The 21,866-nt window shown below is 38.5% G+C and overlaps 1 protein-coding gene across 1 annotated transcript in view; it reads right to left on the reverse strand.

The window, feature by feature from the left end:
• Positions 1 to 21,866, reverse strand: part of LOC122815794 (vomeronasal type-2 receptor 1-like) — a 66,795-nt gene that overhangs the window by 8,122 nt on the left and 36,807 nt on the right. The window contains exon 3 of the mRNA XM_044088584.1: positions 14,967 to 15,194. Within this exon, the coding sequence (XP_043944519.1) occupies positions 14,967 to 15,194 (228 nt within the window). The remainder of the gene's footprint in view (positions 1 to 14,966; positions 15,195 to 21,866) is intronic.

Raw genomic sequence — 21,866 nt, forward strand, 5'->3', positions numbered from 1 at the left:
CTTTTGAATGCTGTCTAAAACTTTATTCACCCCAATAATGCCATTTTAAGGCAATGACAAATTGACAAACCTACTAGCATAGCAAAATCAACTCAACAAAACCTCAAGATGTTACACCTCAATGCCAGAAGCCTAAATAAAAAAACTACACTCCCTCCAAGTCCTCCTCACACTCAAGAATATAGATATCTGTGCAGTTACCAAGATGTGGTTTAAAGTGGGAGAGAGTACTCTGGAGAAAGTGCAATGTTTCAGTCCTTCCACACTTTTAGACCAGTAGCTGCATAGACAAGGGGTAAAAGTGGAGGTGTCTCAATATACATCAATAACAAGCATACCTATAGGGTGGTCAAACAGGATAATGTGCTGGAGTTCTCTTCATGCAGATCACCAAAGACAAAATCCCAAAGCATATCCCAGACAGCTATAGGTCACCCTCCATGACCCAAAAAGCTCACAGTGCATACATGGACCTACTGCGGACACTTACCATCCAACATATCACACTACTCACTGGAGACGTTAATTGCCCCTCTATAGACTGAGCATCCTACACAGCCTGAGATCTACAGGCAAAGAGATTCCTGGACTTCTTAAATACAAAAAACATTGACTGAATAGCAAATCCTCCTACATGAAGCTCCAACATACTGGGCCCTGTGTTAACATATATGGATGAATGCTGCGCATCTCAATGTCACATCCTCCCCAGTAAGGTCCAAAAATAAAACTGTCTCCTTCAAAATCAAAATCAACTCAGTAATCCCATTCAAACCAGTGGCAATTAGGAACTATTCAAAGGCAAATTACAATTAAGTGATGGTTTGTCAAAATTCAGTGCCCCTCCAAACTGAGAGAACACAGCAGCCTATGCTGAATTGCTATCAGAAACTCTCTACAACTATGTCAATGGCTGAATAGAGGGTGCTGTACTTACCAAAAAGAAACCACCCTGGTGGCATTACAAATTAAACAGGATATACAGCAAAAGGAAAAATAATATGGCAAAATCAGAAGGGTAGTTCCCACAAAGATAATAACTCTCTCAACAAAGTAAATAGGCAACTGATAGGGCTATTTAGTTAGTTAAAGCCAGCTTTGAGGTTAAGGTAGCCTCTAAGGTGAATGATAATAACAAGGCTTCTTCAGCTATATCAAAAACCTCAAGGACAACACACAGCAAAATCCTGAACTGATGGTTAATGGTGCCACATTCACTGAATCTGGCAATATAGCAAACCTGTTAGCAGACAAATTCATTTCCAACTTTACCCCCTGTATCACCCCAACCCCCCAAAAAAATACCATCAAACATAACCCTCCAAATATAATTAGGGAACATGTACTGGCTGCACCCACTAAAGCCAAGAACACTGCCACAGTGGGCCCTGATAACATCCCAGGATGCTTCCTGAATAGTTAAATCTATGACTTGTCAGGACCAATGGACTCATTATTTAACTATAGTTTTAAAACAGGCTATCTGCCACCTGAATGAGTTCATAGGTAGCCATGCATCTCAAGTTTCTGACAAGTTCTCACATCCTTGATAAGTGTAAGCAGGGGCTTGGAGGTGAAATATTTAAAAGCAGAGGTCTGGGAGATGAACCTTTTACAGGCTGCCTGAGTCTATTAGAGACATAGGTGCTAAAGCAAGGACAAGTTTCCTGTTCCTCATCCAAATGTCCAGGTTACAGTTGAACTGAGTTAGGGTGGAACTCTGATTCACATGGATGGGGAGCCTGTTCTCGAGAAAGGATGGTATCTGCGATACATACCTGTCTCTCAAGCAGGTCCTATTTATATACTTCTTCCTGAACTCTTCCCCTCAAGGATACAAGAAACTAGTCAACCTACCTGTCCCGAATTAGGGTTTGGGAACCTGCCCTACCTGAAGACCTCAAAACAGTAGTTTAAAATAAAATTCCTGCTGTCTCTTCCTAAGTAAGGAATAGAGGCAAACATCTTCCTGAACTCTTCCCCTCAAGGATACAGGAAACTAGTCAACCTGCCTGTCCCGAATTAGGGTTTGGGAACCTGCCCTACCTGAAGACCTCAAAACAGTAGTTTAAAATAAAATTCCTGCTGTCTCTTCCTAAGTAAGGAATAGAGTCAAACTTCTTCCTGAACTCTTCCCCTCAAGGATAAAAGAAACTAGTCAACCTGCCTGTCCCAAATTAGGGTTTGGGAACCTGCCCTACCTGAAGACCTCAAAACAGTAGTTTAAAATAAAATTCCTGCTGTCTCTTCCTAAGTAATGAATAGAGGCAAACGACTTCCTGAACTCTTTCCCTCAAGGATACAAGAAAGTATGTTATTTACTGTATGCTAATCTATTTGTTGTACATAATAGGTGCATATGTACCCTTCCCTGCCAGGATAACCAGCAGCCATACTCCTCTCTACTTTTTTACCTCCATCCCTTCCCTGTTGAAACCTCTGTACTTGACTGCACTATTTCCCTCCCTTACTCCTTGTCCTCCTATCTCCCTCCAGGAGCTACCGTAGCAGTATAGCTTTTACCCACTAGATGGCACCCTTCTCCTGATACTTTCCTTGTACATCCACCTACTGCTTCATATTAGAAACTCTCAGTAAATTAGTTTTTCCTTACTTTCTTTTGTTGAAGCCCCACTGTACCCCTTCTAACTCACCACTACAATTCATTTAGCTACCCTCCTCCTCACACGTCCACTTAAGTCTACTCCCACCTTTACTCTCCTCTACCTTCACTTACCCTCAGTAGTCAGCATTTCACTGATTGTTTTCACTGAATTCTCTTTTCTCATCCTTCATCTGGTTCTTCCCGCTCTGTTCGCCCTGCAGGCTCACTCCGCTCCCCTACCCTACCCCCAAAGCTCACCCACCCCCAGTGTACCTAGCCTTATACCTTTCTAACCACTCCCACCTCCCCATGATCCAATCCCATCCTACATATCATTAAAGATCTCCTATCTTACGAGACTCTTCCTAATTAACTTTATACTCTTGCCTACTTACTCTCCACCCTTTACTTCTTCAGCACTATGCCTACTTATCCCATATCAACTCATCTCAAACCCCTACTACTACTCTTAATTTTGCCTTTCCTTTTCCTTCCTTATATACTAACTGCCTATGAACATCTTAGCTTCACTAACTTCCAGCTGAACACAAAAGATACTAACCCATCATCCTCGTCAGCTACTCTTAAACACATCAACATTACTTCTGTAACTAACTACCTCCTCCCAAAGTATCATAGAGTCATCCACATTAGCTATAAACTCCACTAAGTCAAAAAAGTGCATAACATATTGAATCTTACTATAATTCACACACCAAGACTACACCTTCACCTCCTACTTGATGGTGACATTCATCCCAATCCTGGCCCATCCATTTTTAGACCAGCTAACCCATAGAAACCTTCTCCCTCTCCCTGTCATACCCCTACTAGGCCTCCTAACTCCCTCTTCATATCGCATTTAAAAATACAAAGTGTCAGTAACAAAGTGACTCACCTTCATGCCTTACTGGATGTATATAACTTTGACATTCTCTGCCTATCCGAAACATGGTTAAAACCAACAACCCAAGACTATGAAATCACCCCTCCTGGGTATAGCATTATAAGAATGGATTGCCCTAACAAAAAAGGGTGAGGGAGTAGCCGTAATATGCAAAGCAGGCTTACACATTACACCACTTGATATACACCCACCTTCTGATAGCAATGCTGAAATTCTTATTACTAAGCTTCAGCTAAATATTAGTAAGGCCATCTACATTATATGCTCATATCTTCCTCCAGGTAATAACATCACCTCCCTTGAAAATATCCTTAGCTGGCTATCCACTAACTACCCACAAGAAACCATTCTTCTAGGCGACTTTAATATAGACTGGAATACCTATAATTCCAATAACCCATCTAACCACATAAACCTTTATGGCTTCTCCCAAACTATCATTTCACCTACTCGTATCCATAAACCTACTAACAAAGAATCCACCCTAGATTGGATCCTTATAAATACTATATTCACATTATATATGACAGGTATCTTACCAGCAGACATTAGTAATCCACTCTCTAACTTACATAATTCGACATAAGACTAATATTACCAGTCCCTCAACTTTTAAAACATCTTATTGCAATAAACATTTTAACCCAGAACACTTCCAGAATGAACTGAGTGTATGCAACTGGTCATCTTTAAAATACCTGCAACTAGATGAAGCAGTGACATACTTCAACTCTAAGTTCCTTGAAATCTTGGATTTCCATGCCCCTTTTCATACTTGAAGGAGCAGTACCAAAACTGCACCTTGGCTTATGAAGGAAACTAAGCAAAATATTCTACTAAGAAAAAAATTTTGGGCCAAATGGTGTACCTCTAAAACCCCATCAGATCAGCTAAAATTTAAACAACTTAGAAACTCAACTAAAACATCTATACTACTGGACAAAAAAAACTTCTTTCAACTCCAACATTCCAACCAACAAAGTCCACAAAAATTCTGGTCAGGAATCAATAGACTACTACATCCCGGCAACTCTAAAACACCAACCCCCTCTGGAAATACCACTAACACTCACAAACTAATTGCTGATTCCTTCAATACCTTCTTCACTGAAGCTATCCAGTCACTTGCTAACTCTCTACCTCCTGTATCCTCTAATCTTTCTTCATCCTTAAAGAACCCACCACCCACTTTCCAACTCCAACCTGTGTCTACATCCCTTATCTGTACTCTTCTTCAAAAACTTAAACCGTCTACCCCCTCTGCCGACCTCTTATCTGCTAAGTATCTTCAAATAGCAGCTATATTTATTGCTTACCCTATCTCTATCCTAATTAATAGAACCATCATTGAAGGCACCATCCCATCCATCTGGAAAATCTCACATATAATTCCCCTACACAAAGGTGGTAACTCAACAGAACTTTCTAACTACCGTCCAATTGCCCTGCTCTCTCCCATAGCTAAAATCTTGGAAAAATGCATCCATCGTCAACTGCTAGACCATCTCCTCCAAAATAACCTTTGAGCTAGCTCGCAACATGGCTTTTGACCTTTCCACAGCACCACTACAGCCCTCTTATCATTCTCTGACCATATTAACAAGAACCATAACAGTAACACCCTGTCCTCTGCTATCTTCATAAATCTTTCAAAAGCATTTGATATGGTCAACCATCACCTTCTACTGAATATACTTAAGTCCCTTTCACTTGATAGTCAAGCTCTACAGTGGTTCAAGTCCTACTTATACAACAGGCAACAGGCAGTACTCTGGGACAACACTCTATTTTCCCACCTTCCTGTCCCTTTTGGTGTACCCCAAGGTTCTATTATGGGCCCTCTTCTATTCTCTATCTTTATAAATGATCTGTCTACTAGTATCCCATATGCTGTATCCATTCAATACGCAGATGACTCTACCTTAATCTCCTCAGCTACTGAACCATCTGAACTGCAGTCACTCACCCAAAATGTCTTTGAACTTGTTGAGGATTGTTTTTTACAGTGTTGCCTCCTCCTTAACCCCAAAAAGACTAAACTTCTAATGTTTACTCCCACACTCAAGCCCCCCCACTTTACTTCACTATTAAATCTAAAAATAGTACAGTTATATCCCCTGACACTACCACTAAACTCTTGGGAGTGACAATTGACCACAGCCTTAACTTTGATACTCATATTAACACCACAATAAAATCAGTTAACCGAAAACTAGGCTGCCTCTATAGAATCAAACCTTTCCTTACTCCCATAGCTAGAACTTCTATTGCCCACACCCACCTCATCTCAACACTCTTTTATGCATCCCCTGTATACACTAATCTATCAAAAAGCAACCTCAACAAGCTGGCAATCTCCTACAACAACATTGCCAGATTTGCTACCGACTCCCCTGTTAGATCCCACCACTGCCAAAATCTGAAATAACTGGGTTGGCTGGAACTGCAGAACCAAATTCTACTTCACCAACTAACTATTACCCATAAAACCCTGTATCATCTAAGTAACACACCGATTCTCAAAAGTCTAATCTGCCCATATAAAAATCTTACAAACCTACGCTCTGCAAACAAACTACTCATCTCTACTCAAAAATCTAACAATAAAGCAGGAGAATCTCTCTTCGCTAACACTGTAGGCAAAAACTGGAACCTATTTCCTGGAGAACGTACAGCTCTTTCTTCAACTTCACTATTTAAAAAGAAACTTAAATCATACCTTACAACCCACTGGCTATGTCCCTGTACTAACCCTGACTAGAGTATCTCTCACTGTTAAGTCTTGCCCAACATCTTTTTTACATCTCTCTTTAAGGCCACAACCATTTAAGCTGACTTACTGTAACTAGGTACTACTGAATTGGCCGTCTTACTGTCTTATCAACAAGTTACTACCCTACAGCTAATTATTCCAATCCCATTTTTAAGTACTTTGTTCTCTTATTCCTGCTCATCACTTTGCTTTGGGTGTCTACCACATACTTCTAAATCCTTGTCTCTTTTCTCATAGTAAAAAAAAAAAAAAAAAAACAATTTTTTTTTTGTTACCATGGAATACACGTTATTGTCTAACATGATTCTTGTAATTAATGTTTAATGTACTGTTTGTGTATGTCTTCTATGTGGAGCTTTTCTCCCCGGGCCTCTACTGGACATATATCCAGCTAGACTAGCCCAGTCAACAAATGTAAAATAAAATAAAATAAATAAATAATATCACAATCAAGGTTTAAGTCTTTAGATGATAATTCTGTTTTTTTTTTGTTTTTTTTGTTTTTTTTTTTTGCAGATATGCAGCAGGTCCATCAGGGTGGGATTCGACAATGCCTTGTAATCCAGGAATACATGTCCCCTCAGTAGCCTGAAGGAGACAGAATACAGGGATAGGGTCCTGAGGCAGTCTGCACAGGATATGTTACTTACATCCTATATACTTTCAGTGAGGAAGCTCTGTGGATATTCCAATTGTTGGATGTTCCTGGTTAGGCGCATAACAAAATGGGCATTGTACTTAGTAACTGGTCTTATGAATTCTGAATACAGTGTAACAATTGTGTATTGCCTTTGAGGTTGGGGACATAGCTAAAGAGTGCCTTATGGTTGTCTTTGACCTGGGAGGTCAAATGTACCTCAAATTTGGCTTTGGTAGACCTTGTATGTTTACTTTGATGGTAGAGCTTTTATCCTGCTGGGTGCTACACCTCCCAGTTTTTGCCATGACTTTCCTTCTTCTGTTATACTGCATACCCTGTTAAAATAGCAGGTTTTTGTGATATGAAAAAATGAGACCACAATAAATCATTTCAAAACATTTCCCACCTTTAATGTGACCTATAACCTGTACAATTCAATTGAAAAACAAACAAATCTTTTAGGGGAAAAATATAAAAAATAAAAAAACATACAATAAACTGGTTGCATAAGTGTGCACACTCTTAAACTAATACTTTGTTGAAGTACCTTTTGATTTAATTACATTTATTCTTCTTAGGTAGGAGCCTATCAGCATGGCACATCTTGGCTTGACAATATTTGCCCACTCTTCCTTGTAAAAGCACTTCAACTCTTACAGATTGCAAGGACATCTCTTGTGCACAGCCCTCTTCAAGTCACCATACAGATTTTCTTTGGATTTAGGTCTGGGCTCTGGCTGGGCCATTCCAAAACTTTAATTTTCTTCTGGTGAAGCCATTCTTTTGTTGATATGGATGTATGCTCGGGGTAATTGTCATGTTGAAAGGTAAAAATCCTCTTCATCTTCAGCTTTCTAGCAGATGACTGAAGGTTTTGGGACAAAACTGACTGGTATTTGGAACTGTTCATAATTCTCTTCATGTTGACTAAAGCCCCAGTTCCAGCTGAGGAAATGCAACCCCAAAGCATGATGCTGCCACCACCATGCTTCACCATGAGGATGGTGTTCTTTTGGTTATGCTAAGTGTTGTTTTTGCTCCAAACTTACCATTTGGAATTGTTGCCAAACAGTTCAACCTTGGTCTCATCAGAACATAACACATTTTCTCACATGATTTTAGGAGACTTGATGCATTGTTTTGCAAATTTTAGTTAGGCCTGTATGTTTTTCTGTGTAAGAAAAGGCTTTCATCTTTCAGTGCTACCCCATAGCCCAGACATATGGAGAATACGGGAGATTGTTGTCACATGTAGTACACAAACAGTACTTGCCAGAAATTCCTGCAGCTCTTTCAGTTTTGCTGGAGATCTCTTGGCAGCCTCCGTGATCAGTTTTCATCTTGTTTTTTCATCAGTTTTGGAGGGATATCCAGTCCTTTGCTATGTCACTGTCATCCCATATCTTCTCCACTTTTTGATGACTGTCTTCACTGTGTTCCATGGTATATCCAATGCTGTGGAAATTTTTGTGTACTCTTCTCCTGACTGATACCTTCCAACAATGAGATTCTTTTGATGTTTTGTAAGCTGTGAACAATGGGTATTGCTGTAGCAGGCAACTGAGTAAATGTCAGGAAAATCCTACTGGAACAACTGAACTTTATTTGAAGTTAATAAGAGTCTCTTTAATTGATGGCTGGTGTGTACCAAAGAAGACTGAATGTTGTAATTAAATCATCAAAAGGTTCTTCAGCAAAGTCTTAGTTTAAGGGTGTGCACTTATGCAACCAGCTTATTGTACGTTTTTTATTGTTTATATTTTCCCCTAACAGATTTGTTTGTTTTTCAATTGAATTGTACAGGTTATAGGTCACATTAAAGGTGGGAAAAGTTGTGCTCTCATTTTTTATATCACAAAAACCTGGCATTTTAACAGGGGTGTGTACACTTTTTATATCCACTATATATATATATATATATATATATATATATATATATATAGATATACACACACACACACACACACACACACACACACACACACACACACACACACACACACACACACACACACAAGTATGAAATATATGAAACAGAACAAGAAAACTGCAATCAATAGAGTGCCCAGTATTAAAAACTAAGAGAAATGCACACTTGTAACATCTGTATAAAATGACTTAATTCAAACCTCTTTGAATCTTTCACCAGAATTTGGGACATGCATTTACATGTCCTCACTGAAGACCTTCTACTATATGTACTTCTTTCTGGACTCTTCTTACTCCTAATTACAACAAATGCAAGTTTACTATACTATACCGTCCAAGATCAGCATACACCCTATGAATCAGAAAACTGCTCACTGCTCTTGCTGGTTGCCCAGTGAGGCTTAGTACTTTAAGACAGTCATGAGCAAATGAAATTTATAGACGGATATGGCCACAATGAGAAACACTATATTGAGGTAGGAAACTATCTCTCCAATGAGTCTGGTTTATTTGTTGGTGTAGATTTATGCCCATAGAAACAGTCTTTGTAGAGCCTCTGGTGTTCAAAAGAAACATTTGGTCAAACAAGATTGGGTCTTTCATAGTTTAAAAAGCAAGAAACTGGCCACTTTGGAGCAGTTTGCAGGTGACTGAGTACAGCGAGAGTTCTGCTAATCTATCAGGTAGTTGAACGATTTAAGGCCTTTATTTATTTTGGTACAGTATGTTTGGAGCATTTCTAGTTGAGCGATATGCTTTGATTTATAAATACTAAAGGGAGCTTTATATTCAAGATGGATATGACAGAAGGAGAAGTAATGTGTCAGGATGACTATTTTGTATCATGAAGATAAGCCCTTAGAAATTAACTGGACCAGGAAGAATTATTTTCTGACTACAGTGGAAACATGGTGAACAAATGAGTGAGAATTGTCCATATAACTACCCATCTCTCTTATGACCATGTCTGTCTGAAGAGGAGTACCATTTCTAACATATGAGGTGGAAACACCTTTGTTTTATTTCTTTTAAATGCTACTATGCTGAACTTAATTGGATGCAACTACAGACCATTTTCAGTATATCAGGTATGTCCATATCCCAGCCCTTGCTGCAGGGTTTATTATTAGAATTCTGAAACCGCTTGGGTCGTCCGGCATGTGGTCAAAAGGCAGTTTTCAAGTGGGCAGAATGCTAAACTAAAATATATTGACTACATTACAGTGAATGGGTAGTGTAGTTCAAGTATTTGAGTTTGGCATTGTGCATGGAGATTGCAGTTCAGTGAAGAACAGGGAATTACCCACTTCCTTACTGTAGTGCAATCTTGGAGTTGGTATATTTAATTTGCAAGGAGTTGGGGGGGACGCACCCCCTCCCCCCTGCAAAATAGTACAATTAATGTACCATTGACTGAAGAGTGTAACGGTACATTAATGTGCATAGCATGGATGACCGATATCAATTCCTGCTATGTAAAATACATCAAACTATGGATGTCGATGTATTCTTTTTTGCATTGGGTTGCTGTTTCAAAATTCTGAATTCATCATTTCAGCGAGACATTCTGACCAGTCGACCCATGCAGTTTCAGAATTTCAATAGTAAACCTTGCTGCACTTGTGTTGTGTTCATTTATGAGCTAATAACAGTGCCCAACTTGTAGTTATCAACAAACTTGCCCACTCACAGTTCTAGTATACTGGAATGGATAACTGCAGAATAAATGCCAAACAGCAGAGTACCCAACAATTACAGTTACAATTTTACATCCTGAGAGGGTACCACCAACTTTCACATTCTGGGATTTGTCAGATAGACAATTTGCAATCCAGCGGTAACACAGGGGTTTATATACATGCACTCACATATTTGCATAACGTGATGGTATTTCTGGCAAATATGGATACAGCTACCAACCACACACACACACACACACACACACACACACACACACACACACACACACACACACACACACACACATTCATGCATGCATCCGTGCAGCTTCATTCATGACCTTATAGAGTCATACACATACAGTCACATGCATACATGCACACAAATACAGATTTCCCACTGCCACATCTTGACTGAACTTTCCTGCACAGCAGGTACTCCCACAGGACTGAAAGGGTGACCACCATATTTTTACACTGGTCACTTTTTTCTCCTAGATGAAAATTTTACTCAGCTGATTGATCCTCTGAATCTCTTTGCAGATCAAATTGAGAGCCACAGCTCTGCCTGTGAGACAACCCTTCTTTTTGAGGCATCCATGAGTGGAGAACCTCAGAAGTAGAATGGTACTTATGAATCAGAAAAGCTTAAAGAAATGAGGGAACCTCTGAGTTAAGGCTTCCCAAAAATTATAAGCCTCTATGAAAACCAGAAAAGATCTTGTTCCACACAATATATAAAAAATAGTCTGACCTTTAAAGCTTTCTGAGATATACAGTTTGCTTCAGATCATTAAAATCCTACAACACAACAAGCATTTATGTAGGAGGCGCTTTATATACTCCCACCCATGCACACTCCCTTTACTTACATATACTATACTGCTATCCAGTGAAGGCCAAAGTGAATCACAGTCACACAATCAAGTCCATAATTAATCAAAACTATGATTGGCTATAGCACAATTCAAACAGCTGCAGAACTGATTAGACATACATATAATTTTGCTGACCCCTTGACCAAACAACCTACTATAGGGTACTCATTTCTGACATTTGTATGAGCGTGTGTGAGTGGAGGGGTTGCATCTATATTATATATATATATATATATATATATATATATATATATTCACTTTATAATCTTGAAATACTGAAATATTGAATTTCAGTATCTCGAGACTATAAAGCCAAAAAATCAAAAACCCGAAACTTGAAAACCAAGAACGTAACATGAACCTAACACTACACCACACAAACACAAATACACCTACCTGCCGACACTCCAAAAAAACAAAGCAACACACACATACACAAACTAGCACACACACAAACAATCGTGCTAAAAGCAGGGGGGGAAGCCCCCTTTACCCCCCATTTGGGAGGCTGAACCCCCCACACACACCCTACTTATATATACTAACTCAAAGGTAGCACTAAACACACAAACACATAAAACTCACCACTACACACACTCACACACACTAAAATCCCTACCCAATACCCTTACAAAAACACAACTTACCTCAAACCCCAGCTAAACCCAAAAACCGCACCGCACGTCACGTACGTGAACACATAATAGCAAATGCGACATTTCTTCATTCACTATTATGCAGTTTTGCATAACTGCACTTTCGACTTTATAGTATCGAAATACTGAACTTCGACATTTCAGTATTTTGAGATTATAAAGTGTAACTATATATATATATATATATATATATATATATATATATATATATATATTTACTATCATAACCCTGAAGTGCACTTTGTCAACTAGTGGTATATTGAAGTACAGTTTCAAATGGGCTAAAAATCAAACGGAAATGCAGTGAACCTGCATCATTAAACACTGAACAGCACTGGGGATTGTAAATCTCACACATCTGTCAATAATATGTCTGTGTCAATGAAATGGTGTCAATGTGTCAGTCAAACAGGTATCTGCATTGTGTCCATTTGACTGTATGACCAAAAGGTATATATATTGTTTTGGTAGGCAGGCAGAAGTGCAGTATTTGTTGGCTGAACATCCAATTTATTCAATGAATATCTTGCTAGGTGTGTATTTTGTGGTGTCTGGTGTGTGTTTCTTCAGAACAGGTAAGTGGATGTGTAGTAGGTGTGTGTGTGTGTGTGTGTGTGTGTGTGTGTGTGTGTGTGTGTGTGTGTGTGTGTGTGTGTGTGTATGCAAATATGTGTGAGTTAGGCTAAGGGTTTGGTAAGGGGACAGATAAAGTATATGTGATTGTGAATGTTTAGGGTTAAGTACAGGATTGAGTTAGGGGTCAGAGTTAGTGTAAGTGTGTGTAGGTATGTGTGTGAGTGTGCATGGTGAGTGTTTTGACCTGTCTTGTGCAGTGATAGTGTTACTGGAAGTTTTTTTTTTTTAATTTACAATGCAGGTTTGGGTTGGGGTAGGGTTCCTCCCCCCCAAAAGTTATGTAAATCATGATAATCCTAATCTTTTATGAAGTGATTCACAAATTAGTAATAAGCAATATGTGGAAAGGCACCTCATGAAAAAAGTTACACTAAAATTTTTGTTTAGGGTGCACTGTACTAAGGATAATAACCCTTATTTTACTTATTTTCTTATTTTAATCCTTTAAAACCTTAATGAGCTACTGATTATTGAGGGGTATAGTGTAAAGTGTCAAGATGTGACCACAGGAACAGTCCTAGGTGAGTTATCACAATAAGCATACGATCACCAGCCATATACATCTTTCAGCAAACACACTTAAAAGTTTGCCCCTCCCTTTTCAAGCACTTAATAATACTGACCTCCCAATCGAGCAGAGCTTGACAGAATCTTGTTGTAAGTTGGTAACTGCTCATCCAGTCTTCAAATATAGGCCCTAAAGGTAGTCAGGGTAGAACTTTGACCTTTAGATGTAACTTATTCAATAGGTTGAGAATAAGCTGTTAGGAACCCATCTTTTTAGCAAGTGTGTAGATTTATGTCCCTGTTATGAGTGTTTGTAAAGCTAATGGTTTGCAAAGAAATGGGGAAAATGCACTGCTACTGTCATTGTATAATGCAGTCTCCATAACAGTGCATTGGATAATGAACTGCCATTCAGATGCCATTATGAAATCTGCATTGTTTCCGTATGTTAACTAATATTGCTGAATCCTTGCAACTTGAAAATTATTACATGGTATCAGCTGAAGCCTTAAGTGATACAGAAAGAAGGTTTAAGTGACACTTGCACTGTAGTTTGTAGATCTTGAAGGGTGCAGAGTTTTGTTAACATTGCTACTTATCCTTCTAAAAATGTTGTTGCATTTCTGTAAATATCTCAGAAACAAAAAACCTGGAAAGGAATTATAGAGTTTAAATATGGATAGGTAGATTACTGTTGATACTATGCATTTAACTTGTATGGTTTCAAAAACATGAAGAGTTGTTTGTGAACATCTAGAAGAAAATAAGGATCTGAATGGTTAGCACTGCAATATAATAATGCATGATGTAAAGACTTTGTATATTCTGACTTTATCATTATATAGAACTTTTTTGAAAAAAAAACTTTGCTGTTTGTGGTTTTTAAACAGCATTTACTGTTCTCAAGGTATTTGTATTTTGCTGAGTTATTTTTTTAACTTGCTTTTCAAAAAATGCTCAGGATTGTAAGAATGTCTTGCACTAGCTGTGCAGTATGGAGGGATGAAGCCCTGACTGTAACCCATGTATAGGTTCATAGGTTAGTACTAAGCTAACTGCCCTTGCGAGCCATTTCAAGCCTAGCCAATTATCCCTTGTGAGACTCAAACCCTGTACCTTGTGTTTGTAAGGCAAACACTTTAACCATTTGGCCACCCTCCCATCCTGATTTGAAAATCAGGAACTGGAAAGAGACAGAAATAGAACAATGAAGGTAAGCAGATGCTGCTGTCTCGCTCATTGAAGGGGGAGGAAGATGGCTCTGGCTTGTCTCCTGAGTGAGGTATCTAAGGAGCAATGGCTACTACACCTGCAGAATGCAGCCTTGCTGAGCACATGCTGACTCTGTGCAGGCTCATTGACTGGGGAATTCAGAGTGTGTGGAAGCATACATTCCATAGCAGATAGCACTTAGCCACAAGGAGGAGGAGTGAGGTCCACCAGAACTGAAAGTTGGCCTACTCCTTATCCATGGATTCTCACCCTAGGATTATCAAGTGGGCTGATTATACACTGCAGGCAGGAGTGAATGGGTTGTAGGACTCTAGCCTAGCCTGGAAATGCCTGTCTGTTGCCCCTGAAGGAATGAATGAGTTGTTCAAATAAAGGTAATTGAGCATCCGGGCAAAGGAGCAAAAAAAAAAAAAAAACAAAAAATAAAGGAAACAAAGGATGTCTGTAGACTACTAGATGCATGACATTAGACAGCTGATAGATGTAAATGAGTTAACAGGGAAATCAGTTAGAATCACCAAACCTGTAAGAGTCCCCCATTCCACATGATGGCACTGTTATTAACAAAAAGCTGCTTCCCATCCTGAGCATGATGCTTAAACCATCCCACAGTCACACTTTTCATGAAACCTTCTGGAGTTAGCTGCCAGTTAATGATATTTGCAATGGATGTTATGTCACCATTCTCATCAAAATATAACTCTTCGCCATCAGATGTTTTGAAGCGCACTTTCATTAAGTGATACAGAAGCTTGAAATAATTAAAGAATAGCATCTTAGGTAAAGTTGATATTTCATCAAAACAATAACTAAAAAGTAAATCCACAAGAAGTATTGAAATCATATGTTTTCAACATAGCCTCAGTGCAATAATCTTTTGTAATGCTGAGAGCATATTATAATGTCTATACAAAATATAATAATCCATTTTATACCAAAAGTATACACACACACACACACACACACACACACACACACACACACACACACACACACACATATATATATAATACATACATACATACATACATATATATATATATATATATATATATATATATATACATATTTTTTTTTTTTTTTTGGAGTGTCCTTCACCCGATCAAGCAAACAGAATGCCAACACGCAGAATAGCAATGTCTAAATGTCAGATTAACAAATATTATCATGTTCTGAGCATACTCTGGGGATTAACCCAGAAAGGATTAAATGAACAACAAATATTTTTGCAAGGGGGCAAACTCCCCTGCACTCCAACATGTCCTGCTAATTATAAATGCTAATTCCAAAATTACACAATTCCCCAAGGAAAGGGAATATTCCTCTACCTGGGGATTTCTGATCTCCACACACCTGTTGACTGTCTGTCTAATTCAATAAAATGGTGTCAATCAAACAGGTGTTGTCACTGTGTCCATTTGATCAGGTCCAGGACACCCATATACAAAGGTAAGCATATATATATATATATATATATATATATATATATATATATATATAGATATATATATATATATATATACATAGATAGATAGATAGATAGATTTATGGAAAAACATTACATATTAATGAATGTTCATATTATTGAGTGCTTTTTCCTGCTGGCAGGAGAGATCAATGTTTATTTAGTCAATTCTGCCAACAGTACTTTGTGGCAAATCATGGAACAGCAGGGAGTAGGAATGTGCCATTTTCCCCACTGTTGTGCAATCTTGGGAGTTGCTATTTATAAAATTAGCAGAGGTTGTGTGGGTGCAGTGAGTCTTATTGTTTTATTCCTTTTTTTTTGTTGGTGTGTTGCTGAAAATGCTGAAGACCACAATAATGAACTGGCTGGAATTTCTCCCCAGCAAGATCCATTTTAGCACCAGTTCCTGGGTCTACAACCCTGCACAAGACCATGTCTGCAATCATTTCTAGGTTCACACTGGTAGGATGATTTGGTATTTGAGGTTTTTAGACATTGTGCTCTTTAATGTTTTGGTCTTTTGATATTATGGTTTCGGGATTATGATTTTCAATATTGTGGGCTTTAAGATCCTGATGGTAAACCATACAGACACCACATACACACACACAAATATATATATATATATATATATATATATATATATATATATATATATATATATATATATACACATATATATACATATATATATATATATATATATATATATATATATTCACTAGACAATCTCAAAATACTGAAATGTCGAATTTCTTTATTTCAAGACTGAATAGTAGAAAACCCACTGACCCGAAAACCCAAAATCAGGAAAAGCACAATCATGACCATACACACACACACACACACACACACACACACACACACACACACACACACACACACACACACACCCACATACACCTACCTAACTACACTACAACAAACAAAACAACACACAGAAACACAGCATAACACACAAAGACACCTACCCTACCTATAAGCAGGGGGGCAAGCCCCCTTGCACCCCCCACACCGCCCAACTTTTATATTTATTTATTTTTATTTATTTTATTTTACATTTGTTAACCGGGGGTGTCTGACTGAGCCAAAAAGCCCTTTTTCAGTAGAGGCCCGGGGAGAAAAGCTCCACAAAGAAAAATTACAGACACATTTAGTTATTTAGACATGATCAGTATACACACAAATTACAGGAGACATGTTTTTACAGTGGTATGTGGCACATACACAGTTACAGTGGAGAGAACAAACAAAAAATATTAATTTTAAAAATAAAGGTAATTAATAGATTTGCGGTGTACACCTGAAATTTGGAACATAGGTAGAATACATACATAGTACACAGGTACAGTACTTACATTGTAGATTAGCCAGTGTTTGTGAGTAAGATTGAAAATTATTATCAAGTGCTCCAGATTTTGTATGTATGTGTTATATGCTTTCTCTAGCCTGGGGAGCAGTCATGGCACTGCCAACTTTCCTTGAGATGTTGCCTGATGAGGTCTTTAAAGGAGGCTTTGGATGATGTGTTTCGAATGCTTGTAGGGACAGAGTTCCATTTTTAACTACTGAACTACTATATAGTGCATCTCCAAAGCTATTGTAGCTGTTGGTGACTTCTAGTAGTAGTTTGCTTGATGATCTAAGAGGCCTTTTGGCTGAGTGATGTTGTACTAGGTTTTTGAAGGCAGGACACTTATTGGGGAGGTAATAGAATGACAGAGGCAGAGCTGATTGTAGGTTAGGAGGTTGGGCAGTGCAAGCCAGTGGAGCTGTCTCAGAGCAGTACAGTGATGAGTTCGATATGAGCAATTTGCAGCAAAGCTGGCAATTCTGTTATAGCAGGCTTTCATTTTGCTTAGTTCAGTTTTGTTGAGATTAGTCAGAATAGGAGATGCATAGAGTAGGGTGAATAGAAGTTGGGAGCGAGCAATGGCTGATCTTGTGTTGTTGGTAAGACATGGTTTGATACAGTAGAGCGACCGTAGTTTGGCATGTACTTTTTTAATAGTTAAGTTGAGATGACTATCAAATTTTAGGTGGGAGTAAATGGTTATTCCCAATAGCTTAGCCTGTGCCACTGGAGCAATTGGAGTAGGATTAGTGGAGTAGATAGTGAACTGACTGTTAGTGTTTTTGTTAGAACTGGTTATAATCATAAGCTGAGTTTTCTTTGGATTGAGGATAAGTTGGGCTTTGGTAAGGTAGTTTTCAATGTCAGAGAATGCTAGCTGAGTTGTTTGCAGGAGGGTGGGAATGTTTTGTGCAGCACAGATTAAGGTAGTGTCAGCTGCATACTGAATTATAGATGCATGCTGTGTGGAGGTATGGAGGTCATTTGTGAAGACTGTGAATAGTAGTGGTCCTAAGATAGAACCCTGCGGGACTCCTATAGTTATGGGCAGCTGAGGAGAGAGAGAATTTTCCCATTTCACAGCTTGGTACCTGTCAGTTAAGTAGCTTTGGAACCAGGTAAGAGTGGAATTTGCTAGATGATATTGGTTTAGTTTGTTTAGCAAGATTTGGTGTGAGACTGTGTCAAATGCTTTGGACATATCCAAAAAAAGAGTTGATACCTGTAGGCCTTCATTTTTGAGAAGGTTTACTGTGTCTGTGAAGCAGAGAAGGGCTGTAGTGGTACTATGGGCAGGTCTGAAACCATGCTGAGTAGGTGACAGGATGTTGCTGTCTAGGAGATAGTTTAGCATCTGGGTATGGATGCATTTTCCTAGGATTTTAGCCAGGGGGGAATAGTAAAGCAATGGGTCTGTAGTTATTAAGTTCAGTAGAGGTCCCGCCTTTATGTATGGGTATAACATAGGATATTTTCCAGAGTTAGGGCACATAGTTTTCAACAACTGATCTGTTTATGAGAATGGAGACAGGGATAGTAATAGCATCTGTTGTGAGTTTCAAGAAATAGTTGGGGAGTAGGTCGGCTGCCATTGATGAGGTTTTTAGTTTGGAGAGCATGCTTTTGATTGAAGTGGTGGAAACTGTTTTGAGGGTAAAGCTTGTGTTAGTGTTATTTGTGTTGGGGGGGATAGTGAGGAAGGAACTGTCCTGTGATACTAAGGATAGAATTGAGTTCACCAAGTGGGAGTTGAATTGTGTTTCGATGGGAACTTTAGTGCCAGGGGTGGTTGGTTTGGGGGTAGCCTTTTGGGTGGATTTTAGTAGCTGGTTTACATTTTTCCAAAATTTTTGCGGGTTGTGTTGGTATTTAGTTTGTAATGTTGTGTAGTAGGATTTTTTGTCCAGTCTAATGCATTTTTTTGCACGGTTGCGCAGTTCTTGGTACTTAGTTAGGCTTTGTGTTTCTTTGTTTTTTTGATAGTAAAGCCAGCCAGTGTCTCTGGACTTGAGGATTTGTTTGGTTTCTTTACTGAGCCAGGGGTTTGTAGAGGTTCTATCCTTGATTTTGGGCAATGGAGCGACAGTGTCTAGGTGTTATAGAAATGTTTTGTTGAAATATGCTACAGCCTGGTCAAGTGGGAGGGTTTTTAGGGGAGTCCAGTCACAGTTACAGAGTAAAGTGTTGAGGACCTCAGAGAGAATTTTTTTGTGTTTCTAGTGGATATATAGTTAGTGGTTTTACATATGCTTGTTCTACTACGTATAAAGTATATTATGTTGTGGTCACTTAAGGTGTCTGGGAGGCTGCCTGCGTGAGGGTACAATGTGGGGTTGTTAGTTAAGACCCAGTCAAGGATGGATTCCTTTTTAGATTTTTTTATCACATCTAGTTGGAATTTGGACTAGCTGCTGGTAGCCATGGAAATTTATTAGATTACTTGGTGGTTCTGATATACAGGTGAACCAATCTAGGTTGAAGTCCCCCAGAATAAGGGTTTCTTGTGAATATGTGGAAGAACACCAGGATAAGAAGTCTTCAAGGCTAGCAGGTGTATTACCAGGTGGAATATAGATCATAATTGTGGTGATGACCTTTTTGGGGTGAAGTTGAAGTTGTGAGATAAGTATGTCCCAGTTATTGGGAGAGGGGTAGAAGTTTGGTAATTGACGGACAGTTAAGTTGGACTTGTACAGTAAGGCAGTTCCACCCCCTTTACGAAGTGGTCTGTCTCGGCTAATGATATTGTAGCCGGAAGTACCTAGTCTCTGATTACTTCCTATATCTGCTTTGCACCTACTGCATGAAGTGTCCTATATACATTTTGTTAGCTGAAAACTACGCATATGGAATGTTCTCATCCATTTACTCTGTATTGCTTGTATAATATGTTTGATTTGAAAATGATTACTTGTGTACTGTTTTTTTCACCAATTGTATAAGCTGCCAGTAATATGTACTAAATGTCTTTATTAATGTAAATTCTGTATTGTATGTGAAATGTGTTATATTTGGAGCTTTTTTCCCCGGAATCCACTGAAAATGGTCACTTCTGGCTAAGCTGGATCATCCTGGTCAACAAATGCAAATAAATAAATAAATAAATAAATGCAAATAAATAAATAAATGCACTGGCTTACACCAGGGCCTGATTCCAAAAAACCTGCCCATAGCATGCTCACAGTTTAAGTGACTTACTTCAGGGTAAGTCCTCTATAAAGAGGTTTACTATGGGAAGCAGATTCTAAAACATCTGCTCTCAATGTACATGATTACTTATACTGAGAGCAAGTTTTTCGGAATCAGGCCTTCTGTATTTTAACCACTTGGCTATCCATCATGCCATGTATAGATCTATTTGTAAAGTATTAAGTTTGTTAACTATGTTAGCAGGGAGATGGTGTCAAATGCTTTAGATATATCAAAGTATGCTATTTAGACAGCACAACCAATGTCAATAACTTGTTTTACTCCTTCAAATAAGTTCATCAGATTAATTAGATGGGATCTACCCTTTACAAAGACAAACTGCTGCAGGTCTAGTGCGGTAAGATTTTTAGTGACATAGTTTATCAGGTCAGTTATAATACAGGTCGGTTTTAATATATTTCATAGTGTTTCAAAGGAGAATCTTCAGGTGTATGAGTCTATAAGTCCTCTATGGAACCTTATGGAGTGACATTAAAACTACTGCACACTACAATCTGGGACATAGTCTGCTGCTAGACTCAGGTTAAATAGTTTAAAGAGTGGCTGTGCCAGTGTGTGTGTGTGTGTGTGTGTGTGTGTGTGTGTGCGTGCGTGCGTGCGTGCGTGCGTGCGTGTGTGTGTGTGTGTGTGTGTGTGTGTGTGTGTTTCTTACTGTTTATTAAACAGCTCAGCATATTACCAGATAATGGTCTTGGAGAACATCTTCAGTACATGTTCTTTAGTGATGATGTGGGGTTTAAGAGATTCATGGTTAGGAGGGGGTTAGATAACTGTCTCCATGGTAAAATTCACATTGAATTTGTTTACTGGCATATGGCAATGTACACTGGATCAGAGTAGGATGGTGCCATTTTGAATGAGTTTGGTGCAGGACTTGGTGTTGTTTCTTGATTTTCTAATGTATATAAAGAAAACTTTGTAGTTATCCTGGGCTTTAGTTGCTAACATAAGATCATGAGCTCTTTAATAGACTTAATAATATATTTCATATTTCTAGTCAAATTTCTGATATTTTCCTTGACCTGAGAGTCTTTTGATCTGCTATGTACTTTAATGAGAATTTTTCCTTTTGTTATTGATTTTATTTATGTTGATGGACCACCACAGTAGTTTGCTTTTAAATTTCCCATTATATTTTGATCTGAATGGGGCTGACAATTCTATACATTTATCTAAGTGAGTATTGAACTAATTTTATTTATTTTTATTTATTTTATTTTATTTTACATTTGTTGACCGGGCTAGTCTAGCTGGATACATGTCCTTTTTCAGTAGAGGCCTGGGGAGAAAAGCTCCAGAAGAAAAGAAGGTACATATCATATACAAGCAGAAGTAAATATTATTAACATAGAGACATAAAAACAGTTGGCATTACATAATGTTGAGTAACA

The sequence above is a fragment of the Protopterus annectens genome, chromosome 1.part1 (assembly GCF_019279795.1).
Source record: "Protopterus annectens isolate FY-2018-M chromosome 1.part1, PAN1.0, whole genome shotgun sequence".
Classification (NCBI taxonomy): domain Eukaryota; kingdom Metazoa; phylum Chordata; order Ceratodontiformes; family Protopteridae; genus Protopterus; species Protopterus annectens.